At 44.3% G+C, this 23402-nt stretch overlaps 1 protein-coding gene across 1 annotated transcript in view; it reads right to left on the bottom strand.

The window, feature by feature from the left end:
- LOC124549641 (progestin and adipoQ receptor family member 3-like) overlaps positions 1–23402 on the bottom strand; it is a 197631-nt gene that overhangs the window by 121090 nt on the left and 53139 nt on the right. The window contains exon 2 of the mRNA XM_047125259.1: positions 4306–4445. Within this exon, the coding sequence (XP_046981215.1) occupies positions 4306–4407 (102 nt within the window). The 5' untranslated portion in view covers positions 4408–4445. The remainder of the gene's footprint in view (positions 1–4305; positions 4446–23402) is intronic.

Here is a 23402-nt window from a genome sequence, read left to right as displayed (position 1 = left end):
AGTTGCAGCATTAGAAAATTGTAGCGAAATGCAGGAAGATCTGCAGAGGATAGGCACTTGGTGCAGGGAGTGGCAACTGACCCTTAACATAGACAAATGTAATGTATTGCGAATACATAGAAAGAAGGATCCTTTATTGTATGATTATATGACAGCGGAACAAACACTGGTAGCAGTTACTTCTGTAAAATATCTGGGAGTATGCGTGCGGAATGATTTGAAGTGGAATGATCATATAAAATTAATTGTTGGTAAGGCGGGTACCAGGTTGAGATTCATTGGGAGAGTGCTTAGAAAATGTAGTCCATCAACAAAGGAGGTGGCTTACAAAACACTCGTTCGACCTATACTTGAGTATTGCTCATCAGTGTGGGATCCGTACCAGATCGGTTTGACGGAGGAGATAGAGAAGATCCAAAGAAGAGCGGCGGGTTTCGTCACAGGGTTATTTGGTAACCGTGATAGCGTTACGGAGATGTTTAATAAACTCAAGTGGCACACTCTGCAAGAGAGGCGCTCTGCATCGCGGTGTAGCTTGCTCGCCAGGTTTCGAGAGGGTGCGTTTCAGGATGAGGTATCGAATATATTGCTTCCCCCTACTTATACCTCCCGAGGAGATCACGAATGTAAAATTAGAGAGATTAGAGCGCGCACGGAGGCTTTCAGACAGTCGTTCTTCCCGCGAACCATACGCCACTGGAACAGGAAAGGGAGGTAATGACAGTGGCACGTAAAGTGCCCTCCACCACACACCGTTGGGTGGCTTGCGGAGTATAAATGTAGATGTAGATGTAGATTACGGCTGAGTACATGAATACGGAGTTCCTTAGGATCCTAATTGCAGATACCCACTTCAGAACAAACACATTAGACCAAGTGTTCCACGAGGCCACCGTTCAGGTGAAGACGTGGTTTATCGCGTCTCCTTATCTATGACCGTACACGTTCAAAAAATGCGAGGTGCGTACGAATGCAATGGCAACCATCCACAATGCGTTTCTGGAGTTAATCGACACTATCAGCAGGCATGGAATATGCCACAGCTTTTAAATATCCCCACACACAAAAAGAATCCAATGGGTTCAAGTCGGGGGATGTGGATGTTTATCGCTTTTGACGAGCTGCGACCTATGCACTTGTTGCCGAAGCTTCGCCTTACGCATTTCTGAACAGCCACATGGAAGTGTGCCAGTATACAAATATGCATATCTTTCCACGATAAGAAACATAATCCAAAACTAACCTTAGATATTAATAGTGTTGTAACGTTGTCATGGCTCTTATCGGAGAAACCATTGGTTTCCGGGCCTATATTTCTCCTTCTTCTTTTTCTTATGCCTTTGGCGCAGGGTCGGCATGGTTACTATCTGATTTGGCGCGGCTAACTTAGGGGGGTACCGGATGTCCTTGCTCTCGTCACGTTGTTACCCCCTGGGACGTAATATGTGTACCCCTACTACCTGCGTCTAGTATTATTGATGTGGAAGAGGGCGAAAGTTTTCTTAATATTTGCGAACCGTGTAACTGAGGCGGAACTTGCGTACTAGCTCGGTATTCACCTAGCTGGACAGGGGAAAGCGCCTAAAAATCTTATCCAGCTTGGTCGACACGTAGACGATTTCATCTGCGGCCGGCGCACCTAACCGTCCCGGAAGCAGCGCTTTAATATGCACGGTTATGCTGGCGGGTCGTTTCCGGTCCTATGTTTATTCGAATTCTATGTTTCTTCCATTGTCCTCTACCTACCCCTTTCTTTTGTACCTACAATAGACAAAACACCATATACAGAGTGCAACAAAAATGTATGGCCGAACTTCCACGACACATCTCCACACGTGGAAGAAGAATATGAATTATACGGACAAGTGTTCTAAAACGTTTTATTTCTTTGTGAGAACCCATTTCCTACAACTCTCTGAAAGGCATTAATCATGGATGCACACAAGAACTGAACGCACTGGCGTACGACATGAAACTCTCTTACGAGTAACACTAGAGGCATACATCAGCGCATCCGTACTTCAGTAGGCTAAAGATGCTGTAAACACGTTTTAAGAGAAGTTCTGCAATCTTGTGCTTGAACAGTAGGCAGGATACACTTATGACTGGCCATGAGCCGCCATGAGGCGCTTCAGTCTGAAACCGCGCTGCTGCTACGGTCCCAGTTTCGAATCCTTCCCCGGGCATGGATGTGTGTGATGTCCTTAGGTTAGTTAGGCTTAAGTAGTTCTAAGTCTAGGGGACTGATGACCTCAGATGTTAAGTCCCATAGTGCTTAGAGCCACTTGAACCACTCACCATGAGGAGTTGAGGAAACATCTACAGACGATGAGTGTAGAGGAAGAAGCCGCTTAGCGTAGACTATGTGGTGAGGGCATGGGACCACACCATCATTTAATTTTCCAGTGCGAAGCATTGGAGGTCAAAAGACACAGAATATTGTAGCCCTCAATCCTGAAGATATTGAGTCTAATAAATATTTATTAGGTTGATGCATAAGTTTTTGTTTCGCATGTTGGTATTTTGGTTGTTACGAGTTTATTTATGTATTGTCATTTTTGATTTGTAGCTCACTGTTGCTATTTGAGTTTTTGTCAGTTGGAGATAGAGAGTGGACCCGTACACCTTAGAAAATGGGGTGCCAAGTGGAAAAATTGGAACATTTCCGACATATTCTTTTTGGCTCTAAGCACTATGGGACTTAACATCTGAGGTCATCAGCCCCCTAGACTTGGAGCTACGTAAACCTAACAGACACATCCATGCTCGAGGCAGGATTCGAACCTGCGACCGTAACAGCTGCGTGGTTCCGAACTGAAGAGCGTAGAACCGCCACAGTGGCCGGCGACATGTTCTTCTGTTTAAGTTCAAGAGAGGGATGACAGCAGCAGAGGCAGCCAGAAACATTTGCGCCGAGTATGGGGATAATGCCATAGGACAGAGCACGGCAAGGAAATGGTTTTCTCGTTTTAAGGAGACTCGTTACGATATTACTGACTCACCACGTTCAGGAAGACCTTCGCGATTTGATGAAAATAGTTTAAAAGCGTTAATTCACAATGATCCACGTCATTGTGCTCGAGAACTGGCAAATGTGATGAACTGTGGTCATTCCACCATCGTCCTACATTTTCAAGCCATGGGGAAGGTTCTAAAGTCGGGTGTATGGATACCGCACGCTCTAAGCTAAACTAACAAAAATCAGCGGGATAGCCATATGCGCATCTCTGCTTCCTCGTCATCAATTGGCTCGTGAACAACACTGACTATTCCTATCCTGTATCGTTACTGGTGACGAGAAATGGTGTCTTTGTGCTAACATAAGGAAAAGAAAGGAATGGTTGAGCCCAAACAAAGCAGCAACTTCCCGTACACAGACCTGAGCACATGCATAAAAGATAATGTTATGCATGTGGTTGAACAGCGACGGTGTGGTGTACTACGAATTGTTTACTCGAGGTGTAACCATCAGCCGGCCGGAGTGGCCGAACGGTTCTAGGCGCTTCAGTCTGGAACCGCGCAAACGCCACGATCGCAGGTGCGAATCCTGCCTCGAGCATGGATGTGTGTGATGTCCTTAGGTTAATTAGGTTTACGTAGTTCTAAGTTCTAGGGGACTGATGACCTCAGAAGTTAGGTCCCATTGTGCTCAGAGCCATTTGAACCATTTTTTTGTAACCATCACTGCTGGCATTTATTCTCAACAACTGAGACGTCTTGCAGACGCAGTCCAAGAACAACGACCAGGAAGGCTACGATAACGCCCGCCTGCTTTCTGTTAGACTGACAAGAAACACTATACAGGAGCTTGGCTGGGAAGTCATTTCGCACCCACCTTATCCACCTGATCTTGCGCCCTCAGATTTTCACCTTTTCTGCTCTTTATCGAACAACCTTCAAGGAACTTCGTTTCCGGATGAAAAGGAGCTCCGAACATCGCTAGACGAGTTCTTCGCCTCAAAAGCACATGTTTTCTACAGTTGCGGCAGCGAAAAGTTACCTCAGCGTAGACAAACTACTGTAAATAGTGGAGGAGAATATATTATTGATGACTATTCTCTGTTACGTGTATCTGTTGTGTTTATTGAACTTACGGAAAAACGCTACCAACTCACGCAGCAACCCAATGGTAAAGCATCTTCTACTACTCTTTAAGGGTATCATCTGGCTTTACTAGAATCTGTGGCGAGTAATAGCACAATAAACTCAATTTCGGTGCGGGCAGTAGCGGGTTAAGACCGCTGTTGTTCAGTCTCCCTGCGCCAATGAGTCAACAGACGCAGAGGGCGAGTGCGCCGTGCCTACCTGTTTGCCGTCTTCCATCAGGCGCTCCTCCGGCGACGCGGAAACGGCGGTGGAGTCGGCGGGTGGCGCGGCCTTCTCGCAGACGGCGGCGTGCAGCTTCATGGCTGGGCACCTGGTAGCTGGTGGCTGGTAGCTGGGACCTGGAACACAGCCAGCGGGCGGCGCGCTGTCAGACCGCTCGGGCTGTTGCACTTGACCAGCTGGCCGCGATTGCGCCTGGGCGGCAGCCGGCGGCCGGCGGCCTGCGGCCGGCCCGTGACGAAACCCGGGGCGCGGCTTTCTCCCGCCAGCAGACGAGTTGCGGCAACGCGACACGGCGGCCGGCGTCATCGCGCTACTGCCGCTTAGGGCACTTAATGCTACTGATGTGCCGCGAGTACATACTGCACAGTTATCAGCAGCCAGGAATACCGGCGCTCAGACCAGTCAACACGTTTCCATTAAAAAGCCACAAAACAGCACAATCCATCTCACGAAAACACTTACGAGGGGGGTAGGACGTCAAACGGGACGACTTGGAGCAGGAGAGGCACCACAGGAAACTTTATTTTCTACTGTCTATACTTTCACAAATAAATTCATAAAACTTTGTCACCATGATGTAATGTCTCTTGCAGCGGTCTCTCCGCGATATTTTCAGAAATTTTATAAATTATATAACTCAGTACATATCTCGAAATATCTCTTCTTATCTTACCGATTCCTAAACTTTAATATACGATGATTATCAATGCAAAGTAGTTTCAAGCCCTATTATTCCTTGGAGCGTGCATTTACTCCATGGAATAGCTTCTCTGCTATCTATGTTCTCTCATATGAAAAGAATGATTCAGATCTTGCCGATTAGCCGTTAAAGAACGAAGATGTATATGTATGTATTGTTGAGCTAGTCGCCATCTTGATGAGATTCTGTATGCGAAGGAATTTAATACATGAACTAAAGTAAGTGTGTTCGCGTATTATTTAACTGATTATTATTGATAGTGTCTGCTTACTACGCTGTGTTGCACGGGATCAGTGGGGAACGTCTGACTTACACTAGACGAACCCGCCTTTTTGTACGCTCAAGATATCCAGTTTATTACTTTCAATAAATGGGCTAACACGGTCTTACCATCAGATTTCCGGTCTTCCCCATGTGATCACCGAAAGTTAATAATTATTACAAATGTTTTCAGGAGATCGACTCACAATTTTCGTCGCACCGAGACTTCGAAATTGCTTCACTGCCTTATGGAATTTAAGCTCAATTTAATCAGAATAGAACAGTATTGAACTGTGTGATGTGATAAGCCTGCTTTGGGAATGAAAATTCCCTTAATATACGCATATTCTTTTACTACCCTGATCAGTGAAGCTAAATCAGTCCGGTGTGAGAGAGGTTTTAAATTTCAGATCCCACAAAAGAAAAATATTAAAATGACCAGGAAGGATTCAGGATTCACACTCATAGCAGTGGAAGTGCAAAAACATAGCAAAATAATTTTTTTTTTTAGATATGAAATTTCATCACTTTTTCACTTACTGTTGGCTGCATTTGTTGCTATAGGTACATTTTTCTTCCCAAGTAAGAGAGATTCTATGATGAATTTTGCACAGCATACAAACCATACTTATAGGTGTATGAAACTCTAGAATTTTCCAAATCTATTAAAAACTGTGATAAAAATTGAAATAATTAACTACAAAATTAGATTTTTTTCTAATCATGAAGTTTAAAACGTAACTGCTCATTCATTTTTTCATAAATGAAATAGATTCTAGAGTTTCAGACACCTGTAAGTATGGTTTGTATGCTGTGCAAAATTCATCGAACAGTCTCTCGTACTTATGAAGAAAAGTGTACCTATAGCAACAAATGCAGCCAATAGTAAGTGAAAAAATGATGAAATTTCACATGTAAAAAAAAATTTTGTTATGTTTTTGAACTTCCGCTGCTACGAGTGTGAATCCTTTATCCTTCCTGGTCATGCTGACAAAGTTTTATGAATTTACTTGTATAACTATAGACAGTGGAAATTAAAATGTCCTGTGGTGCCCCTCCTGCTCCAAGTCGGCCCGTTTGACGTCCTACTCCCCTTAATCACTTGGGTTGCGTCGTAGGTAAAGCAGGTAGAAGACTTCAGTTCATTTGTAGGAACTGGGAAAATGCAGTCAGTCTACAAAGGACGTCACTTACAAAACACGCCTGTGAAACACCTGTGGACCAAAGAGACAGAATTCCACAGAGAGGAAACATCGTTACGAGAGTGAAGCAAACTGAAGAACCTTCTGCCATGTTTTGAGTATCCAAAACAGAGGCGCATAGTACACGATAGTGCATAAGGAAATTACGAAAATTAGTGTAGAATTATGAATTCACGTATTCACGTAAAGTCAAACACATTGAAGTTCTTTCTGTGCTGGTGTATAACACAAATGTACGAAACCACTGACAGATAACATTTTTACTCTGTACGTGCTTGAAATAAGATACACTACTGGCCATTAAAATTGCTACACCAAGAACAAATGCAGATGATAAACGGGTATTCATTGGACAAATATATTATACTAGAACTGACATGTGATTACATTTTCACGCAATTTTGGTGCATAGATCCTGAGAAATCAGTACCCAGAACAACCACCTCTGGCCGTAATAACGGCCTTGATACGCCTGGGCATTGAGTCAAACAGAGCTTGGATGGAGTGTACAGGTACAGCTCCCCAATCAGCTTCCACACGATACCACAGTTCATCAAAAGAAGTGACTGGCGTATTGTGACGAGCCAGTTGCTCGGCCACCATTGACCAGACGTTTTCAGTTGGTGAGAGATCTGGAGAATGTGCTGGCCAGGGCAGCAGTCGAACATTTTCTGTATCCAGAAAGGCCGGTACAGGACCTGCAATATGCGGTCGTGCATTATCCTACTGAAATATAAGGTTTCGCAGGGATCGAATGAAGGGTAGAGCCACGGGTCGTAACACATCTGAAATGTAACGTCCACTGTTCAAAGTTCCGTCAATACGAACAAGAGGTGGCCGAGACGTGTAACCAATGGCATCCCATACCACCACGCTGGGTGATACGCCAGTATGGCGATGACGAATACACGTTTCCAATGTGCGTTCACCGCGATGTCGCCAAACACGAATGCGACCATCATGATGCTGTAAACAGAACCTGGATTCAACCGATAAAATGACGTTTTGCCATTCGTGCAGCTAGGTTCGTCGTTGAGTAAACCATCGCAGGCGCTCCTGTCTGTGATGCAGCGTCAAGGGTAACCGCAGCCATGGTCTCCGAGCATGCTGCTGCAAACGTCGTCGAACTGTTCGTGCACATGGTTGTTGTCTTGCTGACGTCCCCATCTGTTGACTCAGGGATCGAGACGTGGGTGCACGATCCGTTACAACCATGCGGATAACATGCCAGCCACCTCGACTGCTAATGATACGAGGCCGTTGTGATCCAGCACGGCGTTCCGTATTACCCTTCTGAACCCACGGATTCCATATTCTGCCAACAGTCATTGGATCTCGACCAACGCGAGCAGCAATGTCGCGATACAATAAACCGCAATCGCGATAGCCGACAATCCGACCTTTATCAAAGTCGGAAACGTGATGGTACACATTTCTCCTCCTTACATGAGGCATCACAACAACGTTCCACCAGGCAACGCCAGTCAACTGCTGTTTGTGTATGAGAAATCAGTTGGAAACTTTCCTCATGTCAGGAAGTTGTAGTTGTCGCCACCGACGTCAACCTTGTGTGAATGGTTTGAAAAGCTAATCATTTGCATATCACAGCATCTTCTTCCTGTCGGTTAAATTTCGCGTCTGTAGCACGTCATCTTCGTGGTGTAGCAATTTCAATGGCCAGTAGTGTATATTCGTAGTCTTCTTGTTCTGCGGGTACAGTTATACGCTGCGCAAAAGTTAGGCACGATTTAAAAAGGAAATTCGGCTACTGCTTATCTTACAAGTTTGCACCCATACTATCTCGCCACAAAATCACGAGTGACTTAACCGAGAGGGCCATATCAGCCTTCGGCTGAAATCGGAAATCTGTCAAGGGTGTGCCTCGCTCACTGCTTTTGGGAGGCTTAATCGTATTTCGTTGTTTCCGTATTATAACTTGCGTGTTATGACAATATGCCGTTTCAAGGCAACAAAGCAGTAAAGATTTACTCGTATCATAAACCTGTCACTCTAGGTACTTTTGCTATAATTAAATGTCAGTTAAAGGTGTACTTGCTGTATAAATCCTTAGTAGATTCTGAAATTAACGAGAGATGGTATTCGAAACTGTATGTAATAGCTGTGGTCATGTAGATATACATGTGCAGTTATGCAGTCGAAAGAAGTGAAGATGTGCCATAAGTTTCTTTCTTTCCCAGTTCCATTCAGTACCTCCTCGTTAGTTATTCAGTCTGTCCAACCAATATTCAACATTCTTCTGCTGGACTACATTTCAAAATCTTCCACTCTCTTCTTGTCTGAACTGTTTATTGTCCACTTGTCAGTTCCATACAACCCTACATTCCGGACAAATGCCTTCGGGAAAGACTTAGAAACACCTAAATTTATCTCGCGAAGAGTTAATTGCATAACTATGAAGTTTCAGTACACATATTTCGGCGACTAGTTTCGAACCGACTGGTGCATTCTCTATCCTGGCCTACTGCGACTGCACTGAAAGTGTCTGATCTTAATGACGACCATCTAAAATTGGCAATCCATGCAACACACAGTGATGGTAGATAAAGTCAGAATCAAACTGACTGACTGTGATTTGTATAGTGAGCATATCTATACTGTGTCATTTATCTAGCGTCAAGATCAGTCACTTTATCTACAGTCTCAGTACGTCAGGCTTGAGAATGAACTGTTGTTGTTGTTGTGGTTTTCAGTCCGAAGACTAGTTTGATGCAACTCTCCATGCTACTGTATCCTGTGCAAGCCTCTTCATCTCCGAATAACTGTTCCAACCTACATCCTTCTGAATCTGCTCACTGCATTCATCTCCTGGTCTCCCTCTATGATTTTTACCCTCCACCCTTTCTTCCAGTACTAAATTGGTGGTGATTTGATGTCTCAGAATGTGTCCCATCAATCGATCTCTTCTTTTAATCGAGCTGTGCCACAAATTTCTTGTCTTCTCAATTCTGTTCAGTGTTTCCTAATTAGTTATGTGAGCTACCCATATGATCTTCAGCATTCAACTGTAGCACCACATTTCAAAAACTTCTATTCTCTTCTGTGAACTGTTCATCGCCTACGTTTCACTTCCATACTCGGCTACACTCCAGACAAATACATTCATAAAAGATTTCCTAACACTTAAGTCTACATTCGATGTTAACAAATTTCTGTTCTTCTAAACCAATTTTCTTGTCAGTACCAGTCTATATTTTATATCCTCTCTACTTCGGCCATCAACATTTATTTTGCTGCTCAAATAGCAAAAATCATCTACTACTTTAAGTGTCTCGTTTCCTAATCCAATTCTTTCAGTATCACCTGATTTAATTCGACTACTTTCCAATATCCTAATTTTGCTTTTGTTGACGTCCATCTTATGACCTCCTTTCAAGACACTGTCCATTCTGTTCAACAGCTCTTCCAAGTCCTTTGCAGCCTCTAACAGAATTACTGTCATAGGCAAATATCGAAGTTTTTATTTCTTCTCCTTGAACTTTAATTCCTGCTCCAGATTTTTCTTTTATTTCCTTTATTGCTTGTTCAATGCACAGACTGAATAACATCGGGGATAAGCTACAATCCAACCACTGCTTCCCTTTCATGCCCATCGACTCTTATAGCTGCCGTCTGGTTACTGTACAAGTTGTAAATAGTCTTTGGCTCCCTGATCTTCCCCGAGGTCAACTTCTACCACTTATTCCATTATTCTGTAAAGAATTCGTGTTAAAATGTTGTAACCATGACTTATTGAACTGATAGTTCCGTAATTTTCACACCTGTCAGCAACTGCTTCCTTTGAAATTGGAATTATTACATTTTTCTTGAAATGTGGGGGTATTTCACCTGTCCCATACATCCTGCACACCAGATGGGATAGTTTTGTCATCGCTGGCTCTCCCAAGACTATCAGTGGTTCTGACAGTATGTCGTCTATTCTCCCGGCCCTCTTTCCACTTAGGTCTTTCAGAGCTCTGTCAAATTCTTCTCGCAGTATCATATCTTCCATCTCAGCTTAATCTAAGTCGTCTTCCACTTCTATAATAGTGCCTTCAAGTTCATCTTCCTTGCACAGACCTTCTATATGCTCCTTCCACCTTTCAGCTTTCCCTTCTCTGCTTAGCCGGCCGAAGTGGCCGTGCGGTTAAAGGCGCTGCAGTCTGGAACCGCAAGACCGCTACGGTCGCAGGTTCGAATCCTGCCTCGGGCATGGATGTTTGTGATGTCCTTAGGTTAGTTAGGTTTAACTAGTTCTAAGTTCTAGGGGACTAATGACCTCAGCAGTTGAGTCCCATAGTGCTCAGAGCCAAGCCTTCTCTGCTTAGGACTGGTTTTCCATCTGAGCTCTTGATATTCATACAGGTGCTTCTCTTTTCTCCAAAGACCGCTTTAATTTTCTGATAGGCGGTATATATCTTTCTTCCGTGAAAAACGCTTCTACCCACCATATTGCGGTCAGAGTCCACATCTGCCCCTAGAAATTTCTTATAGTTTAAAATATGGTTCCGAAATCTCTGTCTAATCGTTATATAATCTATATTTGAAGTCTTCCGTCGTCTCCATATCTCTTCCACGAATAGAACCTTCTTTCATGATTCTTTAACCAAGTGTTACCGACGGTTAAGTTATGTTCTGTGCAAAATTCTACCAGGCGGATTTCTCTTTCATTCCTTTCTCCAGTCCATATCCACCCACTATTTTTCCTTCTTTTCCTTTCCCTACTGTCGAATTCCAGTCCCCCATCACAATTAAATTTTTGTCTCCTTTAAGTATCTGAATGATTCCTTTTATCTCATCTTCCGTTTCTTCAATCTCTTTGTCATCTAGGGAGCTAGATGGCAAATAAACTTGTACTACTGTAGTAGGTGTGGGATTCGTGTCTGTCTTGGAGACGATAATGCGTTCACTATGCTGTTCATAGTAGCTTACCTGCATTCGTGTTCTCTTACTCATTATTAAACCCACTCCTGCATTACCCTTATTTGATTTTGTATTTATAAGCCTGTAATGACATGACCAGAAGTTTGTTCCTCCCGCCACTGAACCTCACTAATTCCCTCTATAGCTAACTTCAACCTGCCCCTTTCCATTTTTACATTTTATAACGTACCTACCCGATTAGGGGATCTAAATTCCACGCCCCGATCCGTAGAACGCCAGTTTTGTTTCTCCTGATGACGACGTCCTCTTCAGTAGTCACCACCCGGAGTCTTAACTAGTCGGTTAGAAACTAGTCGTCCAAATATATTGCAGCTGTGACAGCTTTGTAATAAACTCTACATGAGATAAAATGATTGCTGGTTCTATATTGACGAAATGCTGAAACAATAAAACCTAAATTCATATTCACCTGAACTCGTCTTTTTCAGAAATGCTTTTCTTGCTATTGACAGTCTGCATTTCATATCCCATGTAGTCTGGCAATCATCAGTTATTTTGTAGTCCAAACAGCAAAACTAATCTACTACTTTTAATGTCTCATTTCCTGATCTAATTCTCCCAGCGTCGTCTGATATAATTCGAATACATTCACATAAGGCTGACAGTGCATATTGACCGTATACAAACGAGAAATTCACGAATCGTGGTAGGTTTGTTCAACGCACTGGCGAGCGCCTCGAAAATGCCGAAAAATCTGAAGTGGCAACTATTTCACGGAATCCGCTTTGCAAAGTTTCATAAACCATCATTAAGTGAGGAAAGTAGGAATCTTCTACAACTCCCTACATACCGTTCCTGTACGGACTGCGAAGACAAGGTTAGACTAATTACAGCGCACACAGACGCATTCCAGCAATCAATCTTTCAGCGCTCCATACGTGAATGGGGTCGAGAAGCAGCCCTAATATGTGATACAGTGTGAAGTACCCTTCGCCATACGTTTCACAATGGTTTGAGAAGTATACTCAAATACTGAGACGATCGCGGTGGCCGAGCGGTTCTAGGCGCTTCAGTCCGGAGCCGCGCGACTACTACGAATCCTGCCTCGGGCATGGATGTGTGTGATGTCCTTACGTTAGTTAAGTTTAAGTAGTTCTACGTTCTAGGGGACTGATGACCTCCGATATTAAGTCCCATAGTGCTCAGAGCCATATGAACCATTTTTCAAATACTGAGTTATAATACCCGACCAAAAACTTGTTCGAAATCCCCTCGTACTAAGTGTTCAAAATAAAGGCCACAATAGACTTAAATTAATAACCGGCCGATGATCAGGCCTGAATCACATGACCAAATCCACACATACAAGATCGTCAACCGTCCCATTCTTACCGTTGCAAATGCTGGACGGACCTCCGCTAAAGTTTTAAAGCTCCCTTCAAATTCTTGGACGACAGGCACTCCGTCTCGCTTTCTGTAACTGACTGTCTTCTCACTCCCGTGCCTTGTTCCAGCTAACGTTTCCCCGTCTCCTAAAACGTAAGGAATACTTTCGCCTGACCTACGCCTCCCACAAATCTGATTGCCAAAACCACGTCGTACGGCAGCTTGGAAACTCTGATCCACTGCCGCGCAGATGGCAGTACATCCCACAATCCATCCGTGCCCGAACACTCCACATCTCTTCCCTCTAGTTGTTTTAACTCCTTCCACTCTCAGAAGAGACAAAATGTGCATCTTAGTTATATGTAGTTTGCCTGGTGTATCAATTTTCAGAAGCGTTTGTCCATTTGGTGTTGTGCAACGCCTATTCCGTAGAGATTTAGTGTGAGTCATAGCCTGAATAGTGGGTTTTCGTGATGGAGTAGAGAGTGTCACGTGTGCTGTAGAATCGGGCACAAAGAAGGGAAAGCGCGTCGCCGGAAGAAGGCTCTGCTTGTTGAGGATGGGAACTGGGACGCTTTGTCGGCAATGAAAACTGAACAAGCAGGCCAGCTGGGAGACAGCTCCGCTAACGATTAAGTTATACTGTTCATCAGACAACATACGACAAACGTCAGACTGGCAGGAGGAGTACTGAACTGAGGTGACAAAAGCCATGGGATAGCGATATGCACATATACAGATGGCGGTAGTATCGCGTACACGAGGTAGAAAAGGATAATGCACTTGACGGAGCTGTCATTTGTACTCAGGCGATTCATGTGAAAAGGCTTCCGACATGATTATGGCCACACGATGGGAATTAACTGACGGAAAGGTACACTACTGGCCATTAAAATTGCTACACCACGAAGATGATGTGCTACAGACGCGAAATTTAACCGACAGGAAGAAGATGCTGTGATATGCAAATGATTAGCTTTTCAGAGCATTCACACAAGGTTGGCGCCGGTGGCGACACCTACAACGTGCTGACATGACGAAAGTTTCCAACCAATTTCTCATACACAAACAGCAGTTGACCGGCGCTGCCTGGTGAAACGTTGTTGTGATGCCTCGTGTAAGGAGGAGAAATGCCTACCATCACGTTTCCGACTTTGGTAAAGGTCGGATTGTAGCCTATCGCGATTGCGGTTTATCGTATCGCGACATTGCTGCTCGCGTTGGTCGAGATTCAATGACTGTTAGCACAATACGGAATCGGTGGTTTCAGGAGGGTAATACGGAACGCCGTGCTGGATCCCAACGGCCTCGTATCACTAGCAGTCGAGATGACAGGCATCTTATCCGCATGGCTGTAACGGATCGTGCTACCACGTCTCGATCCCTGAGTCAACAGATGGGGACGTTTGCAAGACAACAACCATCTGCACGAACAGTTCGACGACGGTTGCAGCAGCATGGACTATCAGCTCGGAGACCATGGCTGCGGTTACCCTTGACGCTGCATCACAGACAGGAGCGCCTGCGATCGTGTATTCAATGACGAACCTGGATGCACGAATGGCAAAACGTCATTTTGTCGGTTGAATCCAGGTTCTGTTTACAGCATCATGATGGTCGCATCCGTGTTTGGTGACATCGCGGTGAATGCACATTGGAAGCGTGTATTCGTCATCGTCATACTGGCGTATCACCCGGCGTGATGGTATGGGGTACCATTGGTTACACGTCTCGGTCACCTCTTGTTCGCATTGTCGGAACTTTGAACAGTGGACGCTACATTTCAGATGTGTTACGACCCGTGGCTGTACCCTTCATTCGATCCCTGCGAAACCCTACATTTCAGCAGGATAATGCACGACCTCATGTTGCAGGTCGTGTACGGGCCTTTCTGGATACAGAAAATGTTCGACTGCTGCCCTGGCCAGCACATTCTCCAGATCTCTCACCAATTGAAAACGTCTGGTCGATGGTGGCCGAGCAACTGGCTCGTCACAATACGTCAGTCACTGCTCATGATGAACTGTGGTATCGTGTTGAAGCTGCATGGGCAGCTGTACCTGTACACGCCATCCGAACTCTGTTTGACTCAATGCCCAGGCGTACCGAGGCCGTTATTACGGCTAGAGGTGGTTGTTCTGGATAGTGATTTCTCAGGATCTATGCACCCAAATTGCGTGAAAATGTAATCATATGTCAGTTCTAGTATAATATATTTGTCCAATGAATACCCGTTTATCATCTGCATTTGTTCTTGGTGTAGCAATTTTAATGGCCAATAGTGTAGTTGAAGCTAGACGCATGGGACACTCCATTTCGTAAATCGTAAGGGAATTCAATATTCCGAGATCCACAGCGTCAAGAGGGTGCCTAGAATATCAAATTTCATGTATTACCTCTCACCAGGGGCAACGCAGTGGCTGACGGTCTTCACTTAACGACCGTGAGAAGCGGCAATTGCGTAGAGTTGTCAGTGCTAACAGAGAAGCAACACTGGGTGAAATAAACGCAGAAACCAATGTGGGACGTACGAGGAACGTATCCGTTAGGATAGTGGTGCGAAATGTGGCGTTAAAGTTCTTTGGCAGCAGTGTCTAGCTCATATTAATTTCCAGGCACTCAATACTCCAGAAAAATGTTAGTACGTGGTGCTGCACAGTATCAGTCAAAGAAATGGTCAATTATTCGAGAACCTATCGTCAATCACGATCTCATATCGAATGAAATATGCTAACGAAATCGTATTATAGCACATGTATGGAGGCAAAATATTGCCGCCTCACAGCTTCATTCTATATACGTAATATATACGTAGTTAAGTCTGCGCGGAATCCTCAGTGCGTGAGCCCTACTCGCATTTGCCCAATTTTTTGCTAAAATAAAAAATATAACACAAAACATATTACACAAACACAGAAGAGAATACAGTGGCTTGTGAATCAGTCTCACCAGCCACCTACGCCAAAAAGTTCAATGTCAACATCAACAAGGAACCGACAATTGCCTGTTTGTTTAAAAGAAGTATGCTACTTTAAAGGAAAACGTAACGTAATTAATGTATCTGGTTCACATGTGATTTCGAAACACATGTAGCTGTAATCATGTCCCTAAGCCAATGGAGTTAGTTTGCTATTCATCGAAGAGAGATTGGATGCGGTATGCTATACTAACGCAGTTTCAGGTTGATGAACTGATTATGATCGTGGCCGGGCTGTATAGGCAGTGAACGTACACAGGCTGAAGTAGTGCAGGAGGAAATTGGCACCAAGAATCCTGCAGGGTTGTTCCTAAACCGGTAAGAGTACGAGGAGGTGGAGATCTCTATTTTGAACAGCACTTTGCAAGGCATCCCAGATATGCTCAATAATGTTCATGTCTGGGGAGTTTGGCGGCCAGCTGAAGTATCTAAACTCAAAAGAGCGTTCCTGAAGCCACTCTGTACCAATTCTGGACGCGTGACGTGTCGTATGGTCCTGCTGGAATTGGTCTAGTCGTCGGAATGCACAGTGGACATAAATGGATGCAGGTGGTCAGACAGGATACTTACGTACGTGCCATCTGTCAGAGTTGTATCTAGACGTATCAGGGGTCCCATATCACTCCAACTGCACACGACCGACACCATTACAGAGCCTTCACCGGCTTGAACAGTATCCTGCTGACATGCATGGTCCATGGATTCGTAAGATTGTCTCTATACCCATACACGTCCATCCGCTCGATACAATCTGAAACGAGACCCGTCCGACCAGACAACATGTTTCCACTCATCAACAGTCACATGTCGGTGCTGACGGTCCAGGCGAGGCGTAAAGCTTTCTGACGTGCAGCCATCAAGGATACACCAGTAGGCCTTCGGCTCCGAAAGCGCATATCGATGATGTTTCGTTAAATGGTTGGCACGCTGACACTTGTTGATGGCCCAGGATTGAAATCTGCAGCAATTTTCGGAAGGGTTGTACTTCCGTCACGTTGAACGATTCTCTTCAGTCGTCGTTGGTTCCGTTCTTGCAGTATCTTTTTCCGGCCACAGGGATGTCGTAGATTTGATGTTTTACAGGATTCCCGATATTCACTGTACACCCGTGAAATGGTCTTACGGAAAAATGCCCGCTTGATCGCCACCTCGAACATGCTGTGTTCCGTCGCTCGTGCGCCGACTATAATACCACGTTCAAACTCAGTTAAATCTTAATAACCTGCCATTGTAGCAGCAGTAACCGATCCAACAACCGTCTTGTATAGGCGTTGCTGACCGCAGCGCCGTATTCTGCCTGTTTACATGTCTTTGTATTTGAATGCGCATGTCTATACCAGTTTCTTTGGCGCTTCAGTGTAGTACGAAATTCTATACCGCCGTTAGTCTTCACGCGCGTTGGAGTCCCCACGTGTAGAAACAGCTGCTTGTGTGTCATTCTCGTATTTGATATCGTACATAGCCTCAACAGATGCTGCTACCGTTGCTGGGCTCTCGCCCTCGTAGTTCTAATAGTCTTTGGCCTAACTAAATTGGCCCTGCGTTGTGTACTTCTAATCCTATCCTTGACATCTGTCCGATCGGGAGTTCTGGCATATGCCAGTATGAAAATCGAATTGCTTTAGCATATATTTTGCGTTTTCTGTTCCTTGCATGTGCGTCCTAACATCCTGCGTCCTCAGACTCTTCATTGTAGTTTTCAGTGAAGAATATGCTATTGCTCCCTTTCGCCTTCTAGTATGCCGCGTTGTACGATAGGACCGCGAAGATGTCCTTTAACTATAGAAGTAGATGTCCTTTAACTATAGAAGTTCTGATAACAGGCATTCGTTAAATGAGCTCTGTGTCGTAAAGATAACGTCTCAGCTTTCCGGAACGTTTACGTTCACTGATAAAGGTTAATCGTAGGTAGTTTGACTTTAATATTCCATGAAAAGCATGTTTATGTTGCCACATCAACGGCCCTTTGACTAACGTCCACATTCTTGAAGCTATAAAGAGCGACATACAAAATCATCACAAGGACAGTATACTTCCTCTTTTGTGCCTGGAGATGAACAACTATTAAACTCTTTCCTATTCTATTTATTTATTTTGGTAACATTTATAGTTTCTATTCTGTTGTTTCCGACGTTTTCTATTGTTTTTTGATGAACAAATGCTGGAAAATAAGGTGAAGTAACAGACAACAGTTCAGGAATCGCCAAAGCGTCATATGTGAATGGAAAATGTAGCTATAGCGTCAAATAAAACTTTCATCTTTACGAAAAAATCCATTTCTTTCGTGAAAGAAAAATAAGGCAGCCGGCCGGAGTGGCCGAGCGGTTCTAGGCGCTACAGTCTGGAACCGTGCGACCGCTACGGTCGCAGGTTCGAAACCTGCCTCGGGCATGGATGTGTGTGATGTCCTTAGGTTAGTTAGGTTTAAGTAGTTCTAAGTTCTAGGGGACTTATGACGTCAGCAGTTGAGTCCCATAGTGCTCAGAGCCATTTGAACCAAATATAACGCAGCTAACAATAATTTTTCGAGTTACTGAGTTTTCTCTTAGTGTGCTACTGTTGGAGCATTTCAGATCGGAGTGCTACAAGAAAAGATTGCTTGTAGCCTGAAGAAGCTGTAACGGTCACGGATACGATGTCTCTCTGTCTAAGACATTCCGCTCCTTGATGAACCGAATCACGGAAGTTCTTAATCATTGATTATATCTGTTACCAGAGTGGTCTTCCTAACAGCGCACGACTTCCGAGTTCCAAGCCACGCAATTCACTAGGCAGAGCTGTCATTAGATCCGAAAAATTGCCTCAATCAGAAAATGATCCAATCCGTTCGAACCCGAAATGTCCTGATGACACATTCGGCTACTGTATCGAAATAAACAACGCACTTTTACGTGTTACCCTACCGAGAAAAACAATGCCTCGTGAAAGTAGGTAGAAGAAACGTAAAGGGAAATGCAAAATTTACGGGAAACGGGTGTAAGGCGAGGCGATGTGGTAAGAGTAGGAGCGTGTTTGGTACAAACAGCGCAGTGTATCGTGAAGGCGGCGAAAGTGAAAGTGTTCAGCGGTAACACACTCGTAACTCTAGCCGCGGCCTTGGGACTGTCAGTGCTCAAGTGGACTGCCGACTCGAGTGGGACACTGCATCAGTTAAAACAACGCGAGTCCGGCGGCCTTTGGGGGTGATACTCTTCACACATCTCCTGGGACGAGATAAAGCTTGGTCGTTGTGTAGATGAAATTGTTTAGGCAGTCAAGTGCCCTTCCTTCCACATCATCAATACCTTGAGGCAGCTGTCCCCGAACTTTTGAGAATCCTGGTACTTTGATGGAACATTTTCATTATTTTGAAGGTTGAGAAAATTAATATAATTTTAAAAGAGAGGAAAAGTTGATTTAGTCATTGTTTACTTCATTTGTAAAACATAATGAGGAATTTAAATAAAATAAGGAAAAATGTCGGAAGAACGCCTTGCTATTAATAGTTTTTTACGGAGCACTTATTCACTTCCTGCGGGACGCCAGTGTTCCGAGGAACACAGTTTGGGAAACCCTGCCTTAAGATATATGAGAATCTTATTACTTGACATGGTCAAATTTGGAGATAATCGATCTGTTCTGTTGGAGCTGCGGATCCTTAACAATCCTTAATAATCAAGTTCGCAAATGTAATTTTGTTGGTTACTAGTTTCGGATTATCTGAATCCAATCTTCAGTTGATGACAAAACACATTGATTACTGTACAACTGCCAAACGGCACATCGGTATAATTTGTGTGAGCAAGATAGTTTGTCACTCAGGGCGTCTGACATAAATCTGATACGCCTGACGTATAGGTTAATCACCTCTAGCTGAATTGCTTGTGAAGTGGCAACAATGTCTATACATCTACATTTATACTCCGCAAGCCACCCAACGGTGTGTGGCGGAGGGCACTTTACGTGCCACTGTCATTATCTCCCTTTCCTGTTCCAGTCGCGTATGGTTCGCGTGGAGAACGACTGCCGGAAATCCTCCGTACGCGCTCGAATCTCTCTAATTTTACATTCGTGATCTCCTCGGGAGGTATAAATATGGGGAAGCAATATATTCGAGACCTCATCCAGAACCGCACCCTCTCGAAACCTGGCAAGCAAGCTACACCGCGATGCAGAGCGCCTCTCTTGCAGAGTCTGCCACTTGAGTTTGCTAAACATCTCCGTAACGCTACCACGCTTACCAAATAACCCTCTCTAATGTTGGCAACACTCCATTTTATCGGAAAGTTGAGTGCAGCTGTGTGTTTGTATGTCAGTTGCTGTGAGAAGCACATATTGTTGAGCTGATACAAAAATGGGACAGTTTGCATCAGAACAGCGAATTGATATTGTGGAGTGCTACGTAAAGACGGGCTCCATTAAGGAACGTTCGGAAATGTTTCAAGCGAAGCATCCTGGTAGGAACCTCCTCACGACCAGCACTGTTCAAGATCTGTACAAGAAATGGAGAGCTGTAGGATTCGTTCAGAATGTGCAGAAGAATGGGTGACCGACAGTGAGGACCCCGTAAGCTACAAACAGAGTTCGCATGGACATTATGAGAAGTCCGTGCCAAGTTGGTTCAAATGTGTGTGAATACCTAAGCGACCAAAGCGCTGAGGTCATCGGTCCCTAGACTTACACACTACTTAAATTAACTCATACTAAGAACAACACACACACCTACGAACGAGGGAGGACTCGAACCTCCGGCGGGAGGGGCCGCGCCGTCAGTGACAAGACGCCTCTAACCGCGCGGCCACTTCGCGCGGCCCGTGAGTATGCACCGATAGTAAAGAGGTAGGGCAACCGCTTGCAGTAAGCGGGAAATTCGGGTTTGAGTCCCTGTCCAGCACAAATTTTCATTGTTGTCATTCCATTATACAGCTGAAGCTTTCATGTCTCAAGGAACATTGCATTGTAATTTGGAAAAAAACCGGCACCGCAATTCGTATGACCATTAAGGGCTTTTCTGAATCCACAGCATTGTGCGTGAGAAGGTTTCTGAGTACCATAACTGCCTACAAACCTCCTACATTCCGTTTTATGAATCTCAGTCCTTCATTTTTTTGTACTTTGTATTTCGAAAGCGGAATGGAAATCACGTGGCACTCGATTAAACGGATATTTGAAAATGTTCAGTTTCACATTTCTGCTAAATTAACGCCGTTATTTATCGCTAGGATGGTAAAATTTGCCTACCTCTTGTAGGTGTTGTGGGCTTAAAGTCAATACCTTTTCAGTGTGAACTACACTCAGAACAATTTTGCTCTCATTCTTTCGTGTCGTACGTATATATATATATATATATATATATATATATATATATATATATATATATATATATATATATATATTTGCTTTTTATGTTCCCCCTTAACGGTGAGAGCTGAGTCGGCCACATTATACCTCTGCATTTTTTGCTTCACTAAAGTGGAATAACATGAAAATAAATGTTTGTACGATAAAGTAGCGATGAGTTCGTGCGATAATGAGTTCTTCTGATCTGTGGGGAATATCATTGTGAGGCTTTGTGGTAATCATATGCAAGAAATTTTTCTAACTGAAGTAATGGAGATGATACTATAGTTGTGGAAAAAGATATGAATATACATAGATCAAGCGACTAATTGTTATGATGTAGGAATTAAGAGTTAGGAAGATATCTGTTAGACACGAAGGCGGTGAGTTGGAGGCGTCATTCGGAACTGGTCGGGTGGAATTGCTTACAGGTGACATGATACGTGTTTCTCGGGGAGTACCTCATGGTCTGGGAAAGGTAGTTGGTTATAACTGCACGGGGAAAGGACGTGGAATGTTGATAGCAGGCCAGATTTCTCAAGGATGGGGGTAGTTGGGGTATTGGGGCACACGTTAAAAAGAGACGTAGAGCAGTCGAAAGTGTTCTAGTACCTAGGTGTTTGAGAAGGTGGCGGAAGTTTATGACGTAGTACAGGATACGGGTGGCAAGACGGAGTGCATTACTTTCTAGGACCTGGAGGGAATGATAAAACTTGAGGAGTCAAGATCCATGCAACGGATCAGGATAGGAACATCTTTGGTAATACACTATTCTATAGCATGATACGGATGAGGAGTAGAGGCACAAGCTAAAATTGCTGACAGTCAAAATATCAGCTTACGAAGTGCAAGCATAAATGGTCGTGAGACAACCGAGAGGAGACTATACTTCATGACAAGGAGGCGCTGGAAGGCAGAACATCCAAGTGCAACAAACTTCCGGAATCAGCGAGGAGATGAGCCTCGTGCAGACCCTGACAGCTATCTCTCAACCTCTACACTTGAGTGGAGCGGCAGTACAGACGCTGTGAATCCTGAGTTGTCCCTCAGCACGCCAGGAGTCAACTGTCCACAAATGTGAGGAATTATAGTTACGTTCTGATACCAAGTATAGAAGTGTAATGTAGAATAGCACTGTATTGTAGTCTAGAAAGCTTCTTCTTCTTCTTCTTTCGCTAGTGCCTTGTCCCGCGGTTTCGCAGAGTCAGCATTGTTAGGAGCGGATTTGGCAACGTTAAATTTTAGGGGTGGCCGGATGTCCTTCCTACCGCCACCCCGTAACCGCCGGAACGGAATAAGTGTACCCCAGCTGTCTGCGTCGAGTGTAACCCACGGAATAGTGCGAACGTGTTAAGGTGTCTGCGAGTCGTGTAACTGAGGCAGAATATGGGGACCAGCCCGGTATCCACCTAGTGGGATGTGGAAACCAACTAAAAACCACATCTGGGCTGGCCGGCACACCGGCCGACGTCGCAAATCCGCAGGGCGGATTCGATCTGGGGCCGGCGCACCTACCCGAGTCCAGGAAGCAGCGAATTAACGCTCTCGGCTAACCTAGCGGATTATTGTAGTCTAGAATTATAAATTAGAAAATTTGGGATGTAGCAACGTTACATAGTACAGTAGACCAATAGCACGTGCCTTCTGGATTGCAGATTAAAATGTATATGTATGTAGACAGAAATGTTAAAGTTCCGTTTCCTGACCATAGACGAACTAATCTGTTCCGACCGACCGCCGTGTCATCCTCGGCGAATGGCGTGATCGGATGCAGTATGGAAGGGCATGTGGTCAGCATACCGCTCTCCCGGTGGTTGTCGGGGTTCCTGAACTTGGAACCGCTATTAATCGGTCAAGAAGCTCCTCAGTTCGCCTCACGAGGCTAATAGCATCCCGTATCAGACCTCCCAGCAAGTGTAAATTCTTGCCACTACCGGGAATCTAACCCGGTTCCTGCAAATGGCAGTCAGCAGCGCTGAACATTCAGCTACTGAGACGAACTTCCAAGTAGATAGTTAATAATATTTTTTTCCTTACACGCTTCAATGTTTGGTTATGCTAACACATGTGAAATAATGTTAAAATATTATGTGTTGTATCCATATACATCAATTCATGTGCATCATTTCGTCTGTTCTTGTATCTGGAAAACAAACTAAAGGAAGGTAGCAAATAACTAAATAAATAAACAAATTTCTATTGGGTGGCTAGCAGGTATTTTGTGTCTTCACCTGCTCCTGTCATGTACTGAATTTGACAATATGTAGTACGTTAAGGACCAAACACAGGTCGCTGTAGCTGGAATAGAAAATGAATAATTTCAAATGGCTCTTCATGGTAGCAGGCT

Source organism: Schistocerca americana, chromosome 1 (assembly GCF_021461395.2).
Source record: "Schistocerca americana isolate TAMUIC-IGC-003095 chromosome 1, iqSchAmer2.1, whole genome shotgun sequence".
Lineage (NCBI taxonomy): Eukaryota > Metazoa > Arthropoda > Insecta > Orthoptera > Acrididae > Schistocerca > Schistocerca americana.
The sequence above is the reverse complement of the archived record's forward strand: the minus strand, read 5'-3'. Positions and strand labels throughout refer to the sequence as shown.